Source organism: Carassius carassius, chromosome 22 (assembly GCF_963082965.1).
Source record: "Carassius carassius chromosome 22, fCarCar2.1, whole genome shotgun sequence".
NCBI lineage: Eukaryota > Metazoa > Chordata > Actinopteri > Cypriniformes > Cyprinidae > Carassius > Carassius carassius.
In genome coordinates, this window is record NC_081776.1 from 15346766 (window position 1) to 15369627 (window position 22862).

General features: G+C 40.7%; 1 protein-coding gene across 1 annotated transcript in view; it reads right to left on the reverse strand.

Moving 5' to 3' along the window:
- Window positions 1-21695, reverse strand: part of LOC132098401 (membrane-associated guanylate kinase, WW and PDZ domain-containing protein 2-like) — a 36328-nt gene extending 14633 nt beyond the window's left edge. Inside the window, exon 1 of the mRNA XM_059504523.1 lies at window positions 21227-21695. Coding sequence (XP_059360506.1) covers window positions 21227-21617 — 391 coding nt within the window. The 5' untranslated portion in view covers window positions 21618-21695. The remainder of the gene's footprint in view (window positions 1-21226) is intronic.
- Window positions 21696-22862: the final 1167 nt, after the last annotated feature.

Genomic DNA, 22862 nt, shown 5'->3' on the forward strand with positions numbered 1-22862 from the left:
TCTATGTCTCATAAGCAAGGCAGCTGTTTTGTAGTTGGATGAAAAAATGAACACAAGATCCAGGGGGCATGGTTAAATCTACATCTATGGGGTGGAGACTGGTAGGTTTATGGGTAGAGATGGTTAGGTTTTTATGTGTTTTTATTGACTTGTATTGCTAAAAATGGACACATCCATCTTGGTTTTATGACTTATTTACTGGAACACAATCAACTTGGGTTCCAACATCCAACTTTTGAGGTAAATGGAATGTAACATTTGGTGACAGTGAATTTTGTTGCTGCCCGTGTAAAGCAATCACTTCTGAGGTGTTTACTAATGGGCTATATGCACTATATGGACTATAGGTAACATGATTGACAAGGATTGTTAGCAATGAGGTACAGTTAAGCACAGTTCAGATTAAAGGGATAGTTCACCCAAAAACGAAAATTTGATGTTTATCTGCTTACCCCAGGGCATCCAAGATGTTTCTTCAATAGAGCACAGACCAAGATTTTTAAGTTAAACCGTTGCAGTATATCACTCTTATAATGTAAGTGGATGGGAATCACGGCTACAATCAAAAAAAAAAAAAAAAACATACACAAACAAAAACAAATTAAACCCTGTGGCTCATGACGATACATTGATGTGTAAAGACACAAAACGATCGGTCTGTGCAAGAAACTGATCAGTATTTCTATAGTTTTTTACCTCTTATTCACACAATGTCCTAACTGTTAGAACTCTCTTGGGCACGTCCTCCTATGTGCATTCTCAGCAGCAGGAGCTTGAGGCATCTTCTTCTTCTTGCTTTATGGTGGACTGCAGACTTATAAGTGCATTACTGCCACCTATCTCTCTAGTGGACCATTGACACTCCTAACTGAGATTGTAGATAGAGTTTCAATGGTCCATTTGAGAGATCAGTGGTGGTAATGCACTTATTCTGATTTTTACAAAGCTCATAGTTCTGAAAAGCGAAGTCCACGCTGGTTGGCCAGCTATCCAGTGCATTGTGTTTGGCTGAATGCCTCAAGCATGTGATGGAAATGTTATGCCCCTTACCTTACTTTGATGCTGTGTGTCCCATCACAACGAGACAAAACCAATAAAACTCATTACAAACAAGACATTTGTAGCATCCAGTGGGGACATAATTACTGATTATAATTACCTTTTTTATGGGTTGCAAATCGCACTGGGTAAACATAAAACCAATTTTGCATTTGTGATCAGAGAAACAACAAATAACAAGCGCTACTCTACTCTGCTCGAAACTCACATTTGAATCATTTAGTGTAAGTCAGAAGCGCCAGACTGTCCTTGCAAAGTTTGAACTGCCCCACTTTATAGAAACTATGCAAAATGCGCTGCACACATCTGAATATTTTGGCTGAACTGTTCTGGAACAGTGTTGAACCACTGATTTCTAGTTGTGTCCTCTTTTGGAAGGCCAAACAAAGTAGTTTCGCTTTAACAACGACACACACAGTGTCTTCACAACAGCAGCAACAGCGAGAATAAAAGTTATGCTTTCTTTCTTTGCATGAATATTTGGGCAGCGTTATGCATATATTTCCACATTGTGACGTAGACATGTGAGGGTGTGTTAGAGCAAGCCGTTTTAGGTGGACGTGGTTGATTATTAACTTTTATAATATTTCTTTGGATTTGAGACTTTACAACTTTACAGATCTTCTTTACGCACCAAGAGCTTGTAACATGCCAGAGAGAAAGGAAAAATTGAAATCGCATCATATGACCCCTTTAAGTTTCCACACCACAACTATAACGATAAAGGCACAGAGAAACGATATCGTTGGAATCACTTTCAGAACGATTTTTTTTTTCTGATGAACGATAAAAACATTGCCAACCAATCAGAATCAATCCTGCTGTAATGAGCTCAAGAATTTAAAGCAGCAGACGCGCGTCCGCTTAGAATACACAGACAATATCGTTCGCTGGTGTGGACGCTAATATCGTTATCTTTATAGTTTTCTTTATAGTTATCGTTCTTGGTGTGAACGGGCCTTTATGCTGCAGTGCATTCATTGACAGCAATTTCTCAGTGTACTGTAAAACCTAAAACTCTCGGCTTGCTTTGCATTTTTTATCCTTCCATTTCCTGTAGGATGCTTAGCACTGGGACCTGCAATGCGGGAAAGATAAATTTGTTTTTTCAAAATTACAGCCGTCTATAATTTGCAGTGTGTGTGTGCACATCTGCATCCACACACATTTAGACAAAGGGCTCCATCTCAATAAAGTGAGATCCAATTAAATCTTCTGACCTACATAAGTCAATGGCTGAACTTCTCCACCAGCCAACATCACATAATATAAATTTCAGACCTCGATTACAGGTGCATGAAAGAGTGAGAGGGGACAAGAGATGAAGGAAGAGAGACATTAAAAAGGTTCAGATATTAAAAAACAAGCTTCATCAGAATGAACTGCTTGCTTGTGTCTTTTCTTATTAGCTCTCATGATCTCTGATCGTTTTCAGCTGTTTAATTTGAGTATATATTATGCTTTTATTATTTATTGTTTACTGTAATGTTCTATGATCATTTGATATTGCCTTTGCCTTTGTTAGAGGTTACAAGAAAAAAACAAACAATTCCTGTTTTCTTACACGGTCTATATTAACACTTCCTACATATTATATAAGATTGGAATGAAAAAGTGGACAGAAGGACAGAAATTTTCCAAGTATAGATCCATGAATGCTTTTTAGGCTATTACTGACCACAATGTCATGTCACAGAAAAGCAGTTTGTTATTATTTTTTTTTAATAATAAATTTGAAGATAATATCTTTAGCTTGATGCTAACACACATAAAGAGAATGTGACAAGAGAGTCAGTGCTACTAAAATTAACAGGAATTTTAAAGTATTCAGCTTAACATTTACATGCAAAATCAAAAAGAATGTGACAAGTACATCTGTGATATCAAGATGCAATTTAAATGTTTAAGGTAAAGAATTTAGCTTGATGCTAATGCTTATGTGCACAATGAATGGTAATGAATTTAGCTTAATGCAAACCTTTAAATACAATCACAAAACAAACGTGACAAGGGCATCTGGTATAAAGACACAATTAACGATTTTAAGATAATGAATTTAACAAAATGCTAATGCTTACATGCAAACAGACATACTGTGACAAGGGTATATGTGACATCAGGATGGAATTTGAATTGGTGTGCAATTGGTGTGTAAATACTATAGAACTATGTACCAAAACTGAGCCAGACTTAAAGTGAATTGATAAAATTATGCAGAAATTGCCGTTTGTCTAAGTGAAATGAACTAAAAAGGAAAGTTGTTTTAAGTTGATTAAACTCAAAAGACAAGTCATTTTCTTTAGAATTCACGAATTAACCACAAATATAAAACCAATAGCATTTACATTAACAAAGTAAACTGGATACTATCCACCTGTACTGTATACATTTATATGACCAAACACTTGAGCTGCCAACTAACGCGAATAACTAATGTGGGAATCACAGAGTTCACAAACCGCAGCATACCAATGGTGTATGGAGGAATGGGGCAGAGAGGTAAAAGGAGGAGAGTGATCCCCTTTCCCACGTTTCATTAGAATAACTGCATGTTCCTTTCATGTGAGAACAATGACAACCCATCGTTGATGGTAATATATGCAGAGATGGGCTCCTCACATGGGCTCAAAGGCCTAAATACCAGTCCACCCATTGTACCACTGTACTACAGGTCCATCCTAAAGCTCTCATTCAACACTCTATACCTTACACCATACATTCAGAGCCCGTTTAAATGGGTTTTAATTCACTAGACAAGTACAAACCATTGAATACGCAGAATATGTTAGCCAATCATGATCTAGAATCACATTATCATCATCACTATTCATTCAACCAAAGTATCACCACTAAAACACTGACAGCACATGTGAGGTCTTTACACAACAGTGATTTCAATATATCGATAATGTTGGATATTCTAAAATGTTTTTACCTTCTCTACATGAAATTCTCTGAATAATATTAACAATAATAACAATATTCAAAGCAATCTAATGCACTATGTGCTGTTACATTCTGTTTCTAAATCAGAGCACTTTCAGTGAAAGATACCTAGTCTTGGTACAAACCGTGACCTCCATTCAAATCCTGACTTCCAGTCAGACTTGTTTTGTGCTTGTTTTGAGTTAATCAACTTATTTAATCATGTGAGCTCTCAACAAGCAGATACAGCACTGGTAAACAAAGCCTCCTTAGTTCTATGCCAAGCCAACAACAGGACTCACATACTTCAGATAATACAGTAGGCATTAATTAAAAACAGACAGATGCAGGGAGGAGGTAAATATGTGTGGGACAGAGGAGGTGGAGAGGAGGCAGGAGAGAAGAAGCTGACAGTGAGTAAAGGGGAAGATGGAAGTTTTATTTGCGAGTGGACACATTATGTGGCACATGACGACCTGATTTTGAGAGACTTTGTGAGACTCAGCAGAAGAAAACTGTACTCCCTTAACCTCTAATTGCTGAACACTTTCTTTAAAGTCACCATAAACACACACACACACACACACTGTTTACAACCATATTTAATACAAAACCAAAGCCAAGAAATCAACCTTTTAAAAAAGGCCCAATAATAGAACACCCCGGAAGTAAACTGTATTGATTTAGATGGAATTCTTAATGACATTTTCTCACTTATGGTACATTTATGTATGGAGCCCCTAAAGGAACATGGTGATGGGAATAATATGAGATTGGACTAAAAATGATCCATCAATACTATTGCAATTTCTCACAAAACTTCTGCATTCCCCAGAGAAGGTTTGAGTTCACTCGCAAAACATTTTTGATGGAAATAATAATAGAAGTAGTATAAGGTGAGAGGAAAAACTAGATTTCTATGCTTTTGCGAGCAATTGCAAAGTTTCTTGGGAAATTCAGTACTTTTGTGAAGGCATGCGAAAACTTTTGAAGGCAAATGCACGGTTTCTTGGGGAACGCAAAACACTTTTGCGAGAGCACTCAAAACATTTTACGAGTAAATGCAAGTTACTTTTTTGAGAACGTGAAAAGTTTTGTAAGTGAATGTGAAAACTTTTGCGAATACTTTAAAGAAGGCATGTGAAAACGTTTGAAGGCAAATGCAAGGCTTCTTGGGGAACGCAAAACACTTTTGCGAGAGCACTCAAAAGGTTTTACGAGTAAATACAAAAGTTACTTTTTTGAGAACATGAAAAGTTTTGTAAGTGAATGTGAATACTTTTGCGAATACTTTAACGAAGGCAAGCGAAAAGTTTTGAAGGCAAATGCAAAATGCAATCTTGAAAAGTCAGCCCAATATTTAGGTATCAAAGTTGTCTCTGTTTCTCCTATAATTTATAAGATAAAAACAAATCAATTAAAATGCAGCATTGTTTACACAGTAGAGCAATAAAATTAATGGGAATCCCAGATCAGTGCTTCAAATGTTATAATGTTATTGCCTGCTTCATGATTAAAAACTGTCTATATAAGGATTTGGGAAAAAATGTGTGCGAGGAAAAAAAAAAAAACCTATTGAGCTCTTAGGAGAAAGATCTGACCAGACTAGATGCTCTATGAGTTCAGAATCATATGACTGTGGTGATTATGTCATAGGGTAAAGCTTTAGATGTTGCTGTTTTTCATTGGCAGGATTTGCTGACCACAAACAGCTTGGTGCCAGAGAGATAGAAGTACTGTGAGAGAGCTAAAAGTAGAGCATGCTATGTTATTTTTTCAACTAAAGAAGCCTGCCGAAGTCTACAGTATATTCCACTGAATATGAATCTTTCTAGCCCACATGGCAACAAGAGGTGGACAGATTTTGATAAACGCCATCTTCACTGTGAAAGGGTGTGATTCATAGAAATGAATCAGACAGAAAACCATCTGCTTGAAGCTCAATTTGAGCAGATACAAATATATATATATGTATAAAAAAAACAATAAACAGTTAATTTCTAAATCAACCTTTATGTAGAAGTAAATTATTAACATCCATTATATAAAATCCTAATCTGAGAGCAAGTGGGTGAACATGTTTCATTCCAGTAACAGTAAGAATTAAGCTTGTCACATCCGCAAAGTTATTTATCATAAACGTGTACATGCTGAACAAATTACAATTACTTAAACATTGAAACACAAGAGCAGAATTTAATCGGTCCTTATTGTGCTCATTCACCATTATGAAAAGAAACTGCTGAAAATATAAAACATTCATTACATTGTGTATATATATTCAAAGAACTAGTCTGGTCCAATTGAATAAATCTTAAGTTTGAGTGCATAAAAAAGGAGCCCATCTTCATTTGTCCATGGCCTTCTGCAATTACAGTCAAAATGAATAAGATACAAACAGACTCCCTGAATCACACACACACAGACACACACATTTGTATTGATTGTGGTCAATCCTTTCCCGTGAATCATCAGTTCTTTCTCAAGCTGATTTTATTTATATCTCCTGATATCTGTCTTCTTGAAGCAAATATAAGCACACAAATAATACAGGTATACCACAAATTGAACATTAGGGGACTTTACTTTCTAGCATTTGTTTTCTTAGAAGTCTTTAAGTATTTAAAATAAAAAATAAGAATTAGTTTCCCATGCCAGTTTGTACCCTCTTACTGACCTACTGTATTTTATTACACAGGTTGTTTCTGCTAGTGATTTTGATACGCATGTAGAAACGTATGTATCCCACAATGCAATGCACACATTTTGAACTTCCATTTCAAATTTTAGCAGCCAGTTTTATTTTATTTTTTGGCTAGTGTTTTAATTTAACAACATACAATAAGCTCATGTGACAACAATGTAGAATACTACTGTTTAAATGTTAGCCTGATCAGTGCCAAATATTAGGATACAAATTCTGGCTGATAGGAAAACTTATTTCAACTCACAGTATGTCAGAAAACGTACTCGGTTACTAAACGTAACCTCGGTTCTCTCTAGAAGAGCGAACGAGTACTGCGTCTTAGCTAAGACGCTACGGGAAAAGTCTCTTTTCACGAAATACTGAAGCAAAAAATTATCCTTAATTTTGTATTTTTGTAAAGCGCATTTGCAGCAGTACACAGCCATAGGCGAGACGGCTCGTTCGCTCATTGGCTTGTTCTGCGGCAACTGCACAGCCTATCGAGCGCGGGCTGATGCAACATCAGACCAATAAGGGCGCTTCGCGCCCTTCTTGCCACTTCCCGCCGAAACGGGTGTGGCCCAACCTATAAAAGGAGCTCGAAAAGGCTGACTCACCTGATTTATTTCATCGCCGAAGCGAACCAGAGTGAATCGTACGCACGGCAGAGAACGCAGTACTCGTTCGCTCTTCTAGAGAGAACCGAGGTTACGTTTAGTAACCGAGTACGTTCTCTTACGAGAGCTCTCTCGTACTGCGTCTTAGCTAAGACGCTACGGGAACCCGATGTAAAACGCCGTGCGCGCAGGGATCACACACCGATAAACCTGAAGCAACGCCCAGGATTTACAGTGCACAGTCACCTGAGGGACTCACAGAGAGTCCGGGACAGAAAAAAGGGGGAAAAACCCTCCGTCCCATATCTAGCAGCATCCGTAGATGCGGCAATATGACATCACACAGCCGAGGCAAGGCCTGACCAATGTGGCAATGCGGGTCTTACGCAATACTGCCCATATAACAGTCGGCAGCGCCTAGCGCTCATGAATTCAGAATTCCCCTCAGGGCCCTGATTCTTCTATACCGACAGCAGCCTTGCTTGCAAGGCGGGAACCTCCAGGTTATAGAACCTGATAAATGTAGACGGCGAGGCCCAACCCGCCGCCATACATATATCCTGCAAGGAGATCCCAGTAGACCACGCCCACGACGAGGCGACGCCTCTTGTGGAGTGTGCTCTGACGCCCAACGGGCACTGAAGGCCCCTGGAAGCGTAAGCTAACGCTATGGCGTCAACTATCCATCTGGATAGAGTCTGTCTCGAAACAGCCATTCCTTTGGAACGTCCACCGAACGAGACAAATAGCTGCTCCGTCTGCCGAGAGGCAGCAGAGCGAGACACATAAGCTCTTAAAACCCTGACAGGGCAAAGAAGACTTGAGTCTCCATCCTCCCCTGACACCGGCAGGGCAGACAGGGCAATAACCTGAGCCCGAAACGGTGTGTTGAGGGATTTCGGCACATAACCGTGCCTAGGTTTGAGTATGACCCTTGAGTCATTGGGCCCAAACTCCAAGCACGACTGGCTCACCGAGAGCGCGTGCAAATCACCCACGCGCTTCACAGAAGCGAGAGCCAACAAGAATACTGTCTTGAACGACAGATGCTGAAGGCTAACCGATTGGATAGGCTCAAAAGGGGGACCCTTCAAGGCCTCCAAAACCGCCGCGAGGTCCCACATAGGGACTGACGGATGTCTGGGAGGATTCAGCCTCCTAGCTCCTCTGAGGAACCGGATGACTAAATCGTTCCTTCCTATTGACTGACCGGACGCCGTTTCAGAAAACGCCGCGATGGCCGCCACATAAACTTTGAGCGTGGATGGGGCTCTGCCCTTATCCAACAGCTCCTGTAGGAAGGAGAGGACCTCCGTCACCTCACAACTAAGGGGTGAATAACCTCGAGCTGTGCACCAGCTGGAGAACACCGACCACTTCGAGGCATACAGACGTCGTGTCGACGGAGCTCTAGCCTGAGTGATGGTATTTAGCACTCCCCCTGCGAGATCAGCGGGTAACCGTTGAGTGCCCATACATGGAGGGACCACAACTCCGGTCGAGGGTGCCAAATCGAGCCCCTGGCCTGCGAGAGGAGATCTCTCCTCAACGGTACCGGCCATGGGGCGACATCTGCTAATTGCATCAAATCTGGGAACCATGGATGGTTCTTCCAAAGAGGTGCCACAAGCAGTATTGAACATCTCGTTTCTCTCACCCGTTCTATCACGGGTGACGGGAGGGAACGCATAAAGCGGGCAGCACGGCCATTTCCGTGACAGCGCGCTTTCGTTCTTGGAAAAGAATGTGGGGCAGTGAGCGTTTCCGAGGGACGCAAAGAGGTCCACCTCCGCCATGCCAAATCTCTCCCACAACAGCCGAACTGTTTGCGGGTGTAGAGACCATTCTCCCGTAGGGACATTGCCTCTGGACAGCCTGTCTGGACCCAGATTCTGCAGTCCAGGCACATGCACCGCTCTCAGCGAGCGCACGTTGCGTTGAGCCCAAATCAGGAGGCGTTCCGTCAGCCTGTACAGGTTTCGGGACCCGAGACCGCCCTGGCGATTTATGTAGGACACCACGGACATGTTGTCCGAACGGACTACGAGGTGGTGATCCTTGATATGGGGACAAAAGCGCGTCAGCGCATTCTCCACTGCCAGCATTTCCAGGCAGTTGATATGATGGAGCTTTTCCCGTTCTGACCATAGGCCAAAGGACGGTCTGCCTTTGAGCAGCGCTCCCCATCCCGAAGTGGAGGCGTCCGTCGACACCATTTTCACACTCGGGGAAGTCCCCAGGCTTACACCTGATCGGTACCAGCCGTTCGCTGTCCAAGGTGCTAGAGCCGCAACACAGCTCTGATCGACCTTGAAATGCAGCCGGCCAGACGCCCACGCTCTGCGCGGCACCCGAGCCTTCAGCCAGAACTGCAGGGGGCGCATGCGGAGCAGGCCCAGCCGCAGAACCGGAGATGCTGAGGCCATGAAACACAGCATCTTTTGACAGTGTTTGAGCGACACAGTCGCGCCACAGCGGAAAGAACTCGCTGCACGCTGAATGCCCATCGCGCGCTGTGGTGACAGCCGCGCCGTCATGGAACACGAGTTCAGAACTATACCCAGAAACAGGATCGTCTGACTGGGGTTCAGCGAACTCTTCACCCAATTGACACTGAGGCCGAGCTTCTCGAGGTGATCGAGTAAAACGGCTCTGTGGTCCATGAGCTCCGCTCATGATCGGGCCAGAACCAGCCAGTCGTCCAAATAATTCAGCACTCGTGTGCCTCTGAGTCTAAGAGGAGCGAGCGCTGCATCCATGCACCTCGTAAGCGTACGAGGAGCTACGGACAAGCCGAATGGCAGGACTGCAAACTGGTATGCCTGGCCCTCGAAGGCGAATCTCAAATATCGCCTGTGGTTTGACGCTATCTGTATTTGAAAATATGCGTCCTTCAGATCTATTGACATGAACCAGTCCCCTCTGCGAATCTGCGCGAGGAGCTTCCTGGTCGTGAACATTTTGAAACTGTGTTTCATCAATGCCCGTTCAGCTGTCTTAGATCCAGTATGGGCCGGAGACCCCCGTCTCTCTTGGGCACCAGAAAGTATCTGCTGTACAGCCCCCCCTCGCTTTGAGACACAGGCTCTACAGCCCCTTTGCTCAACAGTTTTGATATTTCGGCCCGAAGTATGTGTGCTACTTCTGTTTTGACCGTAGTTTCGACGCGCGCTGAAAAGCACGGTGGGCGTCGAGAAAACTGTAGCGAGTAGCCTCTCTTTATAATGCCTAGCACCCAATCCGAAACCCCTGGAAGCACTGACCATGCATCTGCATGAATGGCTAAGGGCTGGATGCGAAACGCGCTCTGTTGACTGGGCAACGGCGGCGCTCGAGTGTGCTGCGCATCTGAGGCGGGGAGCGCGCTGATCACAGCGGGCAGATCGCTCTTCCTCGACCCCGTTCCGGCGCTTAACCGACTGGAGGGAGGCTGAGCGGGTCCCGTGGGACTCGATATATCTGCGAGTAACCGTGGGCTGCATGTGTGCACTTTTACCACTTTCAACTCGCTGTCTGCCTGTGCAGAATGTACGTGCACGGGTCTCATTTTTACAGAAGCCCCGCGCCGTATGTGACATAGTGTATGTGGGCACTGGGAAGTGGGCACGTTTACTATGCGGCGCGCTCGACCGATCTGTGTCGATCTTATGTGCGCTAGCCCTGTGTGCAGGGCTGTGCTTACATGTGGAGATGGGCACTGGGTAGTGGGCATCGTCACTGCATTTATAGCACCATCGGCCGTGGCCGGACGAGCATGCACGGGTTTCGTTTTTACAGAAACCACATGACGTGTGTGACATAGTAATTGTGGGCACTGAGGGGTGGGCACGTTTACTATGCAGTGTGCGCGACCGACTTGAGTCGACATTATGGGCGCAGGCCCTGTGTGCAGGGCTATGCTTACATGTGGAGATGGGCACTGAGGAGTGGGCATCGTCACTACATTTATAGCACCATCGGCCATGGCCAGACGAACGTGCACGGGTTTCGTTTTTACAGAAACCACATGACGCGTGTGACATAGTGATTGTGGGCACTGAGGAGTGGGCACGTCAACTATGTAGTGCGCGTGATCGACTTGAGTCGCTTTTATAGGCGCGAGCCCTGTGTGAAGGGCTGTGCTTATATGCGGAGATGGGCACTGAGCAGTGGGCATCGTCACTACATTTATAGCACCATCGGCCGTGGCCGGGACACCAGAAATTACACCTTTTTCGGGAAATATCTGGGTAGCCGTGATAACGGTTTTCGTGTGCAGGCAAGCGGGCAACCGTACAGGCTTGCGTATTGCAAACAACGCTGAAACAGTCACAATCTCTGGAAACTGAAACAGCGGCGCGCTTCGGTGACAGCCCGGCCGCAGCGGAACTCGTACACCGGCGCTTCGATGAAGCAGCCATCGTGTGTAGTGCCGACGCAGCGTCATGCAGCATGCGTAGATGGCTTTCCCAGGATGGCTTCGGGGCTCCCGGCCTCACCGTAATCCTCTGCCGCGGTCCCCGCGGCGCGGGGCGACGGCCAGTAGAGCGAGAACGGGGGTCTCGAGCTGCGTTGCTGAAGCTGTTGTGATAACGGCTTTTGTGTGCAGGCAAGCGGGCAACTGTGCAGGCTTGCGCATTGCAGAAAACGCTGAGACAGTCACAATTCCTGGAACTGAAACAGCGGCGCGCTTGGGTGAGAGCTCGGCCACAGCGGAACTCGTACACCTGCGCTTCGATGAAGCAGCCATCGTTAGTAGTGCCGACGCAGCGCCACACAGGAGGCTTTAGATGGCAACACCGCTTTTGCCGCCGTCCAGCAGAGGGCGGACAAAGGTGCGTCGCTATCGCCTGTTCCACCGGCGGAAGTGAGTGGTAGTTCCTGTTTTTAGCATCATCAGTGTGGAGAATGCTAGTGAGACAGACGAACGAGTTCGTGCTGAATATGGAGCGTTCCAAGCCTTCGCCACCTCTTCGTGAAGCTCAGGAAGAAATGAGGCGGGCTTTGAGAAGTACGCTCATCCGAAAAGGAAATACCATCCAGCCGGGAACGAGAGGGGGGGGCGCTGGTGCAAACCACTCGCGGCCGAGACACATCGCGGCCAACACGAGCATTCGCCCCGGCTCCTTCTCGATGTCAGCTCGTCTGCTGGGCTTCTGAGCAGAAGGCGCGAGATCCTCGGAGCTCGCCCAGCCCTCACTGCCCGAAGCCAGCAGAGAGCGCGTGTCCTCTTCCCCCGACGCGGCCCTGAGATCGACTTCCTCGGACGACGCGCCGGCAAACAGCGGGCGCTGCCCACCGGGAAGCGATGCAGGGGGGGGCCGGTGAAGCAGGGCGAACCGGCGAGCTCGGTTGAGCTGAAGACGGTTCCGGAATCCGCTGGAAGCGATGCTTTTACGGCGCCTCAGCGCAGCGGAGAATGCAGGCTCAGAGAAAAAGGCCAGGCGAGTCCTCAGAGTCACCATGGCAACAGCTCGCAGTGGGGGCATCCGCCGTCAGCGAGCGAGCGCTGCATGATCTTCACCCAGGCAGGAGACACAGATGACGTACCGGTCTCCCTCGCTGAGTGGGGCTCTGACGAGCCGCAGGAAGGCATCTTAAAAAAGACGCGAGCTCTTTTACGAGTGTGTGTCGCAGGGCGAACACACACACACACATAAAGAACAGCTTGTATATAACAGGATTGAAAGGATATAGGCGCCGGATAGCGCAGCAGGAACGGCAATGGAAGGCGGCGATGCCAGCAGCTTCAGAATGGCTCGTCCTGCTGATGTGCTTTCTCAGACGGCGCTTGCTTCCTCCGTGATCCAGCGTGAGCTTCGCTGAAGAGATGAAAAATCAGGTGAGTCAGCCTTTTCGAGCTCCTTTTATAGGTTGGGCCACACCCGTTTCGGCGGGAAGTGGCAAGAAGGGCGCGAAGCGCCCTTATTGGTCTGATGTTGCATCAGCCCGCGCTCGATAGGCTGTGCAGTTGCCGCAGAACAAGCCAATGAGCGAACGAGCCGTCTCGCCTATGGCTGTGTACTGCTGCAAATGCGCTTTACAAAAATACAAAATTAAGGATAATTTTTTGCTTCAGTATTTCGTGAAAAGAGACTTTTCCCGTAGCGTCTTAGCTAAGACGCAGTACGAGAGAGCTCTCGTAAGAGAACCTATAAATAATCGATTAATTATATACATTTTTGTTTAAATAATATATTGTGTGACAATGTGGCTACTGTTTAAAGATTAAACATTGTACACTATTAGGAATACACCTATATTTTAATTAACCTAAATTATAATAGACCGATAAGATTAGCCCAAAAATTAAAAAAAATGTTATGCCCAGTAAACAATAAAAATGTAAATTATACATATATATATATATATATATATATATATATATATATATATTATAACTATTTGTTTTAATAAATTAAAACACACACACACACACCTCTAAAATCATTTGTTTTAAATGCTGTTGATTTATGCATCACAATAATATAAGGCACAGTTAGAAATGTATATTTGCTAAAGATGACATTTAACATTGTTATAAGATTATTAATGTTTTTTAGGCAAATAAAACAGAGGATGTTTAAGAGATTTAGTTAGAGACGTCTAACACATTTCTAATAAATGTATTATATTTTTTTTAAAAAACTCTAATATTAGACTATAACTGACATAACATTGACATATTGTGCATACCTGTAAAAAAAAAAAACAGGTCATTTTCAGTGCACACAGTTGTAAAGTATGAAGTATGCTACAATTCTAAACAAAGCCTTCATTTTCACAGTATGCAAGAAAAATCATATTTCCCATGACACTTCTGGCACACAGTTTTGCTAAACCATTATCTTCAGTCAGATGCCAAACAGTTATGCACTAAAAAGCACCCACACTCTCATTGAGAGTTTTAGAAATTAATTAGTTTCAAGCTTTAGGAATAGCAAATTAAAGCAGAGGACTGCAGATCCTTGAGTGACAGCCTCATGAGGAAACATGAATCACCAACCACAAATACAACCGCACAATAGCTTTCCTTAACAAACATGCTTCTCAGAGGAAGCTCCACTCAAAATGATCCGTCTCTCTCTACAACACTGCTCATCGCTGATATCCAGCAACACGAGACACAAAAGATATGATGCTGCTTGACTCAGACATACCTCTCCCAGAACTGGGATCAGATCTCTTGGCTGTGAAACAGTTTTCTCCATGTCTGTCACAGTAACGGACGTGGTGACATGGAGACTTGCATATCTTACAAGATGAAAGTTCCACTCGAAGTAAACTGTTCAAACTCAAGTACTGCAAAATGTCTTTCTCTGCAGGTGATTTCATTTGAAGTGAAATAAAATCGACCCAAATGTACCTGCTAATCGAATAAATTCAGACCGATGAATCATACGTCCTTGAGCAAGGGTACGTGAACATGCAGACAGCCATGGAGGAGTGATAAATTGGCATGACTATAAAAGAATCAATGGAGCTTAACACACACACACACACACACACACACACACACACACACACACACTGTGTATCTATCTATCTATCTATCTATCTATCTATCTACCTATTGTACTAGTCCTAGTAATATAACTTCTTACACATTCACTCTGTATGATGCCAAAAAGTAACATAAGTCAAGTGTTTTCAAATCAAGTGTCAGTGCAAACACCTGGCAGAAAATCTTCTTGATTTGTTGGCTCACTCAGACACGCTCTTACTGGAGTAACCTTTATTCACTTAAGATTCACTCTCACACAAATACTACAGCAGCCACAAACAAATTATAGGCAAACCCAATAAGCCACTGAGAAATCACCCAGAGACCTCATTCAATGCAAAGTGACTTTAACAGGATATTCAGTTAAGACACATAGTATTGCATGGAGTGATTCTTGGCGAGATTACATTGTACTTAGAGAAGTTCCATTAAATGAAAACCTTTTTTTTTTTTTTTTTTACTTTTTTTTTATTATTATTATTAATTAAAATACATCATTAAAAGTACATCATACAAAATTAACCAATCTTAAAAAAATGCTTAAAAATATAGATTCATTCATTAGAAAACTGTATTTAAACATGCAAGATCCCATTGTATTTATGTATATGTAGGCGGTAGAATACTTCTCATAATTCTGCAATATTTACCGCAAAGCTGCTTATTTCAAACTTTTTTTATTAATATATTAAATTAAATATGATATGTGTGTTCTTCATTAGTTCTTTAGTAAAAAACTAATAAAAAAAACAATGTGGTTATTGATTTTTAAATACTATTTAATGATTTAATTTAATTAATTTGTATATATAATTGTATATATACAATAAGTGTTTTATATATATATATATATATATATATATATATATATATATATATATATAGATATATATATAGAGAGAGAGAGAGAGAGAGGGAGGTAACACTTTACAATAAAGTTCATTAGTTAACATTATTAACCACTTTAGTTAACATGAACTAACAATGAATACTTCTACAGCATTTATTAATCTTAAGTGATGTTAATTTCAGCATTTACTAATGCATTATTAAAATCAAAAGTTGTCCTTGTTAACAATAATTAATGCACTGGGAATTAACATGAACTAACAATGAATTTTCATTAACTGACATTAACAAAGATTAACAATTACTGTAATAAATGTGTTGTTCATTGTTTGTTCATTATAGTTCATACTAATAGACGAATAGAATGAACTAATAGAACTTTATTGTAAAGTGTTATATATTAGTGGTGTGAAAAGTACTAATGTCAGTACCAGTAGGTACTGAAATGTAAAAAAAGTGACGAGACCAGCATTTCACGTGTGTCATAGATATGTTAACAATGATCATCATTTCACACTCTTCACCTCATTCATTTCACTTCATTTCACAGTGCTCACAGAGATACACACGGGAGCGCTTGAAAGCCGCGTCTATCAGTGGATCCCTAATATATCTGCTCATTGATGGATCCGCTGATAGATGTGACTCCCTTGAGAGAACCTCCCACTTGAACGAAAAGTGCAAATCTATGGAGAGGAAATGTTAAAGGGCAACGACTTTCCATTATCACAAACTCCAACCCCTCTCATGGGCGTTGCACCATGCAGACTGACAATAAGTAAAGTGCTGAGGGTGAAAGACAATTTCAGATCAGCAGAGGTCCAGTATTCCCTTACCACTGCTGGATTTCTGGGTGACTGCATGCACATCATTACTACATGAGCACCAGGATGCCATGCATTCACCTGGGAGACACAACCCGGATAGATTTATGACAAGACAAGCCTTCATGGGTGAGCTGCTATAGAGATTGAGGATACATCGCTCTCATTTTACTTTCACTTTCACTTTCGAGATTCGCGATCACAAGGACTCTATAGGGGCTGACAGTACTTACCACACATTTGACAATATAGGTGCTTGTCATTGGTCCTCAGGATCTGCAAATCATTTGACGAATCAAATCATTGGAGGAACACCCCTCCTCCCGCCCCCCATGTCATCGTCCATCACAATGTTTCATTATAGACATCGCCCGACCATAATACACACATATTCACTACCATAATGCCAGGGTGTTGCTATCTGGTGGCTATGGTGTTCTGAATGGTATCTAGAGAGCCTTGCTAGGGGTTTGATAGGTTGTTCTTGTTTATTTCTAGGTGGTTGCTAACCTGATGAAATCTAAAAATATATCAAAAGTTAAGTCACTGCTTCAATGTAAGTCTTAGTTTTATCATTCACCACCAGTTTAAAATCAATTCTAATGGCTTTTCAAGTAATTGTATTTGTGAATGAAACTTTTTGAAAAACAAATTTTTAACAGTCTTCTCTTTCTCAAAATTACAGCGTAATACAATTAATGACAAAAAGTCATGATGACAACAAAATTTTGACTTTTATGTCATAATAGGTATCTCAATTTTGAAAATCATGCTTTAGTAAATTATAACATAAAAGTCATAATTCTAAATTTTCAACTCATAGTTTGGTACTATTTATTTAATAATTTAGACTTTTTTGTCTCATTATGACTGAAAATCATGGTTTGCTAAATCACAATTATGAGGTAAAAGTCTTAATAAGTTTGACTTTTATGTCATAGTTATGACTTTTTATTTCATGACTTAATATCTCAATTTTGAAAATTGTGCTTTGGTAAATTATACTGTAATTGTAAGATAAAAAGTCATAATTATGACTTTTTACCTCAACATTTCAACCTTTTATCTCCATATGAATTAGTATCTCATAATTTTGAAAAGCTTGCTTTCATAAATCATAATTATGACATAGTCACAATAATGATGTAGTATTTCATAGACATTTATAATTATAACTTAATACATTTTGTATAATAATTATATCTTTTTATGTCATGACTGTGATTAACCAGAGCATGATTTTTTTCCCTATATATTCCATATAAACAACATATGAACAAAATTAAATAGTTCACGAATTTAAAAAAAAAATGAAGTTTTTTTTTAACTTAAATTCACTTAACTATAACTTTAATTCATTTAACTATAACTTTAATTCACTTAACTATAACTTTAATTCATTTAACTATAACTTTAATTCACTTAACTATAACTTTAATTCATTTAACTATAACTTTAATTCAATGGTTCAGTGACTCACGAAAGTTACTTGTTTCCACCTACTGATTTAGCAGTATAAGTATAACCTGCAGAAATGACCAGTAAATTAAATTGAACTGATGTTTTTGATATACAGGTTCAAAATCAAGCCACTGAAATATAAATAAATAAAAAAAATTCACACCACTGGTTTCGAGTCCATTCGCTTAAAGTAATTGTACACCTCTTTCTTAAAAAGCTACAAGATTTGAACTATCATTGCGGTAAGTAACACAAAGGCCACAGGACGGGCCGTTTCTTTTTAGTCAGTCTGGTGAAACAGATCTAAACTCATGCCAAACTGAAGTCCCTAGGTTTATAGATGCCACAGCCGCACTTCATGCATGATGTCATGCTTTCCGTTTGCTGTGGTGCCGGCTCCATCACAAGGCTTTTTTTTCTAAAAGAAATATTTCTGGTTAAGCTCACCAACCCCCATGAGCTGAGTAGCAGAAAATGTGCACTTGCTATCGGCGATGTCACATCCTGGTTACCCCTTGGTGTGGTTTAAACAAGCATGTGGCCTACCGCTGGCCCTGAACGGTTTATGAAAGTGGCTGGTCAGGCAGTGGGTGGAGAGAGGAACATGAAACACAGAGTCCAGGGTCAGAGAATACAGGAAACAGGAAAGAAAATATCCAGAAGCGTTGTGCATTAACCCATCAATTCAGCTGGCATGATTATAATTACATCTCCTAATCTGAAATTAAATTTACAATTATAACTAGCGGCTGAGAGCTGATAATTTATGTCAACCTCATATCATCCTACCTCAAGGGGATGAATGAAACATGAATACAATAATGTGCTGTGCCATAATTATAATATGTAACAAAACTCCGTTTAAAGGTCGGCTTGCAGCACTTGAAAGTAATATAAAAAATGATTCTGTCAACCGGTCTTGCTGATAACTCAAAACCCAGACATCAAAAAGTTGGCCAGGTCATCCCGGGAGGCTGTGTAAATGTGTGTGTGTGTGCGTTTCACAACCTGTTATTTCACAGATGAATGCTACAGACATCTCATCTTAGGGTACTTACCTAGGCATCTGACCATATCGACCACAGTTCTGTGTCTGCCCTACTACTGTGTCCAATGAATATCAAGTAGGCCCCTGCTACTGCACTCCAGAAAGAAAAATATTACATGAAACGCTTCGATAGAAATTCTAACTTTTTTAACTATGTGTATGAAGACATTGACACTATATATAGCACACACACACACACACACACACACACACACAAGCAGTCTCTTTGTTTTCATAATGATTTAGCGTATCATAATCTCATTGCATTACTTAAATAATAATGAAAAACCTCATAATTAGTAGTTATGTCAAAAAATGTGAAATAATAGGATTTTTTTTTTTTAATGGATTAACTATGACTTAATCATGACTTAAAGTCTCAATGGAATAATTCTCATTATAAGTAAATAAGATAATAATAATAATGTTAATAATAGATTTTTCATTATTATGAAAGTTCCTTATTATTATGAGATGTTAAGTCATAATTATGAGAAAGTGTATCATTTTTAATTTGTTTTTCTACTTTTATGTAATGGAAAACAACACTTGACAACCAACTCATATCAATATTACAAACATTAGGCTATATATGACTTTTCATTTCAAAATTTGATAAAAAAGCAAGATTATTCTCATCTTTATAAGATCTTAAGTCATTATTATGAGAAAGTTACTGATTATTATGAAAGAGTAGGCTAAGTCATTATTAAAAGAATGTTTCTCATTATTATGACTTGAATGCTGGGACAGAACCAGGCTTCCGAAGTCCACAGAACTGTTTCAGGAATAAATGTTAAAGAAAAGAAGTCAAATTTACCAAATTCTACATTATTCCTGTTCATTCTACTTTCAATATAATATATAATAAGTTTCTTCTTATTGTGAAATATTACCTTCATTATTTTGAGAACTTTCTTTTTATTATCAGATGTTAAGGAAGTATTATGAGAAATTTCTGAATGTCATGAGATGCTCATTATAATGGCACATTAACTCATAATTATTATGAGAAAATATCTAAATATAATTAGATTGCTGAGTCACAATTATAAAAATAGTCCTCAGAAAATTTCAGGTGGGGGAAAAAAAAACATTGTTACTGTTGTTTCATTTTTATTTCTAGAATACTGAGATACTGTATTGTCTAAGATACTGTATACAGGTTGGAAAGTATTAGATTAGACTTGATTATTTTATTGTAATACAATACATTTTGAATAAAAATAAATAAAATTAAAAAATACATACATTTTATACATATTTGTTAAAAAAATAAAAATAAAAACTGTCAGAAAGGGGTCCTTTTCATGGGATCGTCATAATTGTGGGTTCCTTAGGAGCAAATATTTCTAACCAATTGCTCTAGAAGACATTTACAGATGCAAGGTTTTAAAATGCAAAAAAATGCAAAAAACAAAAACAGCTTGTCAAAGGAAAGGAATGCCACGCTCACATGCTCAACCAGTCATCTTCAAGAAGCTAAATTGCTTACAATTATGGGTCTGTAACTAAAGAGAAAGGACAAGCCACTTTGTCTAACTAAACTGGCATCATTCATGACAATGTGATTGTGAGGTTCAGATACAGGCCTTCTGGGAAAATAGTTATGTCATGATGTATTTCGGAACCGTGGCACACCCACAAAAACCGGATTACAGTCTGATAACAAAACCTAAGCTGAAGGATAACGGAAAGATAACCCTTCGGTGTCAACAAAGAAGATCAATTTAAGTAAATGTAGCAAGAAGTTTACAAACATTGAACAGTATACGGTGATATGGTAAACGTGACGATGACGCAACATCAGCAACAGGACGCGCTCCTGTACCGAAGGACACGCCCCCTTTTCCAGAAACACAGTAACTCCGCGTCCGTGGCAACGAACCGACTTTCACACGCGAGTCCAAGCAGTTGTGAAAGTCCAACAACACCAGCCCTTTCTTCTTATGTTACATTTGGATGCAATGTGACACACGGGACACGCAAAACTTCACGCTCACGTGAAAATACGTTTACAAACAGGTGTAATCTTACAGATGTTGTTTACCACGGTGATCTGCCATAATCGCATGGTTCCTATGTTTATTAGCCTACAATAAAAGTGTTGTAACTTGCTGAAAATAAATAAGTAGACCAGCCTTAGCTTTATATGTTTAACAACATTAAAAACTTAATAAATAAAAGTCAGAAGCACAATAACTAAGTATGCCAAACCCGGTCAAATTTGGGCACTTTTAATTAACTTTACATGTAGATGAATGTTAAACTGACCTTGCTTGACACACTTGAGGCGGACAGGGTCTTTGCAGTGTCTGACCACAGCCCACACATCCCTGATGGTCAGTCCGGCCACTGGAGTATCATTGACCTCCAGAAGGAGCTCGTCCTGGTGCAGTCTGCGCCTGTCCGGTTTCACCTCTCCAATCACGGGGAACTGTCCATTCTCCGCGCCTCCCTGCAGCTCGAACCCGAGATCCACGCTCGGACCCCTCAATAACACAACCTCGTGGACTCTGTTAGTCCAGTGACTTTTCTTCTTCAGGCTTTTGGACATGTTTGGAGTTGTTAATGCGACAGGAGAGCAGCCAAAAAAGCGCGTAATCCGTTCAGTCGGCTCATTAAAGTTGCACGATCCGTCTCTGTGGATGGTAAGAGTCTCCATATCAGCAGAAGATCCACGGCAGCCTCTTTAAAACTGCTGCACTAACAGTGATGTCCGACTCGCGCGGTTCTTTTTGATGACTCGTCCAAACCAACCAACTCGCTAACCGTGTGTGAATCATTCGGCTGTAAGGTGAACTTTGAGCGTAAATAACGCAAGTAAAGTAAACCATTACAAGTTTACAGCAGTAAGTTAAACGAAAACAGTGTGGTTGACATTTCATTAAAGAATCATTATAAAATAATTTCATTAAATACGATTTTCACACACACACACACACACACACACACACACACACACACACACACACACACACACACACACACACTAAATAAATACCCCAAATGCTGCGTGGAGACTGTTGGATGACTAGAATTCGGTAAATTGTTTTTAGACGGTTCTTTGATACTTTATACACTTCAAAACGACCCAAATGGACTTATATGTTTGCAGCAAATCAAACAATGAATCAAATGAATCAAATGAACCGAAGATAAACGAAGCGTCAGCACGAATCGATTCGCTTACGTGACTCGGACTTCCTAACGCTGCACTTGAGTGAGTGAATCCAAACTGCTCAGGAAACTGAAACGGATGTGATGTGAGGAGGAGGAGAGAAGAGACGCTTCCCGCTGGAGAAGAGAAATTACAAGGAAAAAAAAAGAAAGGAAGAAAGTAACGGAACTTTCAGCCCGGGGCGATTTTTCCATTATAAACGACTGCTGTGCCGCCTCCTGGAGAAAATGTAAAATGGAACTCAGTCTGGGATAAAGTTATACTTTTTTTCTGTAGCCTACTGCTGTAGGCCAAGGAACACAGTTTTAAACACAGGGACAGGAGACAACACTTTGATAACTTTGATAAACAAGTAATTCACAAACACAGCCTGTCTGTGACAAGATTTACATTAATAGCCTATAGCCTAATTAATGTGTGTGTAATGCTATAAATATTATTTGAAACTAACGCATAAAGACTATAATATAATAATTTGTTTTATTCATAATTTTATAATGTTATACACAAAATCACATATTAATTGCCAAGCTGACCCAATAATGGAAATTCTGTCCTCTCTGACTTTTTATCATGTGTAAAAAAATAAAATAAAATAAAATAAAATAAAATAAATAAATAAATAAATAAATAAATAAATAAATAAATAAATAAATAAATAAATAAATAAATAAATAAATATATATATATATATATATATATATATATATATATATATATATATATATA